We start from the raw sequence: 3,747 nt of genomic DNA, 5'->3' as shown, positions 1-3,747 counted from the left end.
AGGAGGAATGCTGCCTATGACCCCAAGAACACCATCCCCACCGTCAAACATGGAGGTGGAAACATTATGCTAAGGGGGTGTTTTTCTGCTAAGGGGACAGGACAACTTCACCGCATCAAAGGGACGATGGACGGGGCCATGTACTGTCAAATGTTGGGTGAGAACCTCCTTCCCTCAGCCAGGGCATTGAAAATGGATGGGTATTCCAGCATGACAATGACCCAAAACACACGGCCAAGGCAACAAAGGAGTGGCTCAAGAAGAAGCACATTAAGGTCCTGGAGTGGCCTAGCTAGTCTCCAGACCTTAATCCCATAGAAAATCTGTGGAGGGAGCTGAAGGTTCGAGTTGCCAATCGTCAGCCTCGAAACCTTTAATGACTTGGAGAAGATCTGCAAAGAGGAGTGGGACAAAATTCCTCCTGAGATGTGTGCAAACCTGGTGGCTAACTACAAGAAACGTCTGACCTCTGTGATTGCCAACAAGGGTTTTTCCACCAAGTACTAAGTAATGTTTTGCAGAGGGGTCAAATACTTATTTCCCTCATTAAAATGCAAATCAATTTATAACATTTTTGACATGCGTTTTTCTGGATTTTTGTTGTTGTTATTCTGTCTCTCACTGTTCAAATAAACCTACCATTAAAATTATAGACTGATCATGTCTTTGTCAGTGGGCAAACATACAAAATCAGCAGGGGATCAAATACTTTTTTCCCTCACTGTATATATATATATATATATTTTATTCAATAGGATCTCTGTGGGCCTGGTCGTAAAGATTTGTCATTTACGTTTTACAATGTATTACCTTTTATTGTGGCATAAACACAACCAGTCATGATGTCATCTGATTGTCAAACAATCAATTCAAAGGGCTCCTTTACTAGGCTACCCCCGCACGTTCATCCACTCACAACATATATCCAGCCTCCAAACAGTGGTGAATGGAAAGAGACATCTGCTACACAACACACCAAAAAGTGTAATGACATTCAGCGATTGTTATTAGGGCACAATTTATGCATCCACTGCTGTCCGCGCGCCGCGTCTCAGTGTCAGCCACTCATCTCTGCCTTGGCAAAATGTCAGTGTTCTCGTCTAACCACATCATTTTGGAGTGTATACCACCTGTTTAAGTCCATTCGCTACGCCTCTGACATGCGGTAATGTTAAATGGTGTAATAGCCCACAGTTCTTTTGACATTTTGTTTGAATTATTGCGATAGTGGCGTACCTCCACTATTTGTTTAGCCGGGATGCCATACCGGACCGGCTTATTTCACCCCTGGAAACAGTATTATCAATACTTGTTGCATAACAGTATGACAGTTGATTGGATTTTGACTACATGGAGGTGGGCCCATAATTACACTAATTAGAGCAGACTATAGGCTACATCAGGGGGATCTGATGTCATTTGGTTGGAATGACGTTAGAAAGATGTGGGGAAAGGATTGGATAGTGTATGAGATCAGATCCTCCTCATGTAGCCTGTAGTGTACTCTAATTGGTGTAATCATGGGCTCACCTCCATGTGCGGCATGCCAAGGGCCTTTGGCATTAAGTGAGGCTAATGACGCAGGGACTGCCAGGTATTGTCATTGTTGACCTGCTCTAAGGTACTTCCTTTCCATTTCCCTGTGAAAACAGACAAAAATGTATTATTCTTTACGCTATAGCCTATGTATTGTAAGACCATATTTGAAATGTTGGGATTGCTGAATTAGCATTAATCTGATAACATTATATTTTGTATGAAATGATATATGTACAGTATATATACACACATTGTTGCATACATGTTATGTACAGTTTATATACCGTTTTTGTACATGCATGCATTCTACATGATACAGCACATGATAGCCTATGTACTGTATGACGCCCCCCTGAACTACACAGGACTCAATTGCTTGTTATGACACAATACCACCCACTCAGTGTCCGCATCCTCTAAAATGGTACATACACATTGGGTTTATGTGTGTTCCCCTCACCCCTCATTCTGCTCAGGGTGCTAGGGTTGAGGATTCTGAGGTTTACGGCCCCTTGATTGTTTAATTAGATCATAGACGATTGGTGACAATCCTGTACCGACCTCTCCCCAAAGCAAAGCCTACCTGGATCAGCCTGGCAGCTGAAGAGGGTTGAGGCGGAGACCCATCAGTAAGTCAGTCAGTGCAGTTACTGTCTATCAGAAAGCAGCTCACAATAGCCAAGCCCCTAGGAGCTAAGACTTCTCTCTCTGTTGCATACCCCACCATTCAACAGGTAAGAGATGGGTTACTTTAATTATTGTGTATTCCTTTAATTTCTTATTTACATTGTTTGTAAAGAGTTGATGTAGTCCGTTTTGGTTAGATAAATAATTTTATCAAATGAATGTGCAATAATTAAAGCAACAATAGAAACAAAAGGATATGGATTGGAAATGTTGAGGATGTGGGAATGACATTCCTTGAGAAAGAAAAGAGTAACTTGAATTGATGACTACATTACTTGATTAGTCTACATTACTTGTCTGCCAGTGATGCTCTAGCTGTCTAAATACCACATAATCTATTCCTGTTTTCCTACTAACCATTTTCTGGGTTCATTTTTCTTTCAAAGGCAAGATGGCTCGCGATATGTCTGATAAGGAAATCCTGCAAATGGAGCTGGCTCAACTAAAGATTGAAGTTAGCACTACACGCACAGCTGTGAGTATCTCTTTACAATATTACATCATATCTGAGGTGAAATGTTACCAAATCATAGAACATGTATCATGAAAGATGGCAGAGAATTAGATGTAGTTGTAATAGTGTTATATTTGATTTAGATAGAGATAAATCAATATAATTTTCATAGAAAGATGGTTACAAGAAGTGAAAGAATGTACAGTTAGAATAATATTTCACTGCACACAATCTGCATTTGTATTTCCTGTTGTACTGCAGATGAATGTGAACATTACATTTTTCATGTAACTGAAAGGAACAAAGGCATTTTTCCACAAAACAAGCAAAGAAATCGTGGAGTATTCTCTTGCATGAGAATAGTATGCTCATTCTTCTGCTCTTCTTCACATCACCAGGTGTCAGTGAATTGCAAGGAGACAATGGAATGGGTGGAGGCCCAAACGGAGGGTGACCCACTCCTAAAGGGCGTGTCAGATGACAAGAACCCCTACAAGGGAGACAAGGGAGGCTGCATTATAACCTAGAATACACAAACCCAGGGAAAAGAAGCCACACATTTTGATTTAATGAGAGACCGTGGAGTGCATTCAAACAAAAATGTAATCTGATCTTTTAGATTGATGTTTGGACAGACAGAAATACATCTCAGAGAGAAAAGGACAACTGCTACATTTGTGGTGATGTTGTATTGTTACAAGAAGCCAGATATTTCCCCTTTCACCATCTCTGGATATTTCTGTTGATATCATTGTGTCTGTCAAATTGTAAATAAACACATCTAGCTGTGTAAGGCTGTTACCTAGTTCATCTTGGTGTTATTCACTTTCCTCTACTAAATTAAAAGCACATATTGTGATTAGTCTTCTTGCTGCTTATTGAAACTATAACAAATATTGGGGTATAGTAAGTATAGTAATTTACATGTATAGTAGGTATATGGAAAGTATAGTATCCACATTTAACCTTGAACAGTCTACGGGAGTCGGGACAGTTTCATGATGCGACTATCGAATCTCACAGCAACAGTCACACCATGGAGAAACTGTATCGTCTTACTGAAACAA

General features: G+C 40.2%; 1 protein-coding gene across 1 annotated transcript; it reads left to right on the top strand.

Moving 5' to 3' along the window:
• Nucleotides 1-2,617: 2,617 nt before the first annotated feature.
• On the top strand, nt 2,618-3,207 carry gngt2b (guanine nucleotide binding protein (G protein), gamma transducing activity polypeptide 2b; the record flags this gene model as incomplete). The annotated part of the gene is made up of 2 exons (XM_084141878.1): nt 2,618-2,701; nt 3,079-3,207. The coding sequence occupies 2 exons, from the start codon at nt 2,618-2,620 to the stop codon at nt 3,205-3,207; spliced, it is 213 nt and encodes a 70-aa protein (XP_083998004.1).
• Nucleotides 3,208-3,747: the final 540 nt, after the last annotated feature.

This window comes from Coregonus lavaretus, assembly GCF_964263955.1.
Source record: "Coregonus lavaretus genome assembly, chromosome: 25".
In the NCBI taxonomy this organism is placed as follows: domain Eukaryota; kingdom Metazoa; phylum Chordata; class Actinopteri; order Salmoniformes; family Salmonidae; genus Coregonus; species Coregonus lavaretus.
Note: the sequence above shows the minus strand (reverse complement) of the source record. Positions and strands in the feature narration are given on the sequence as shown.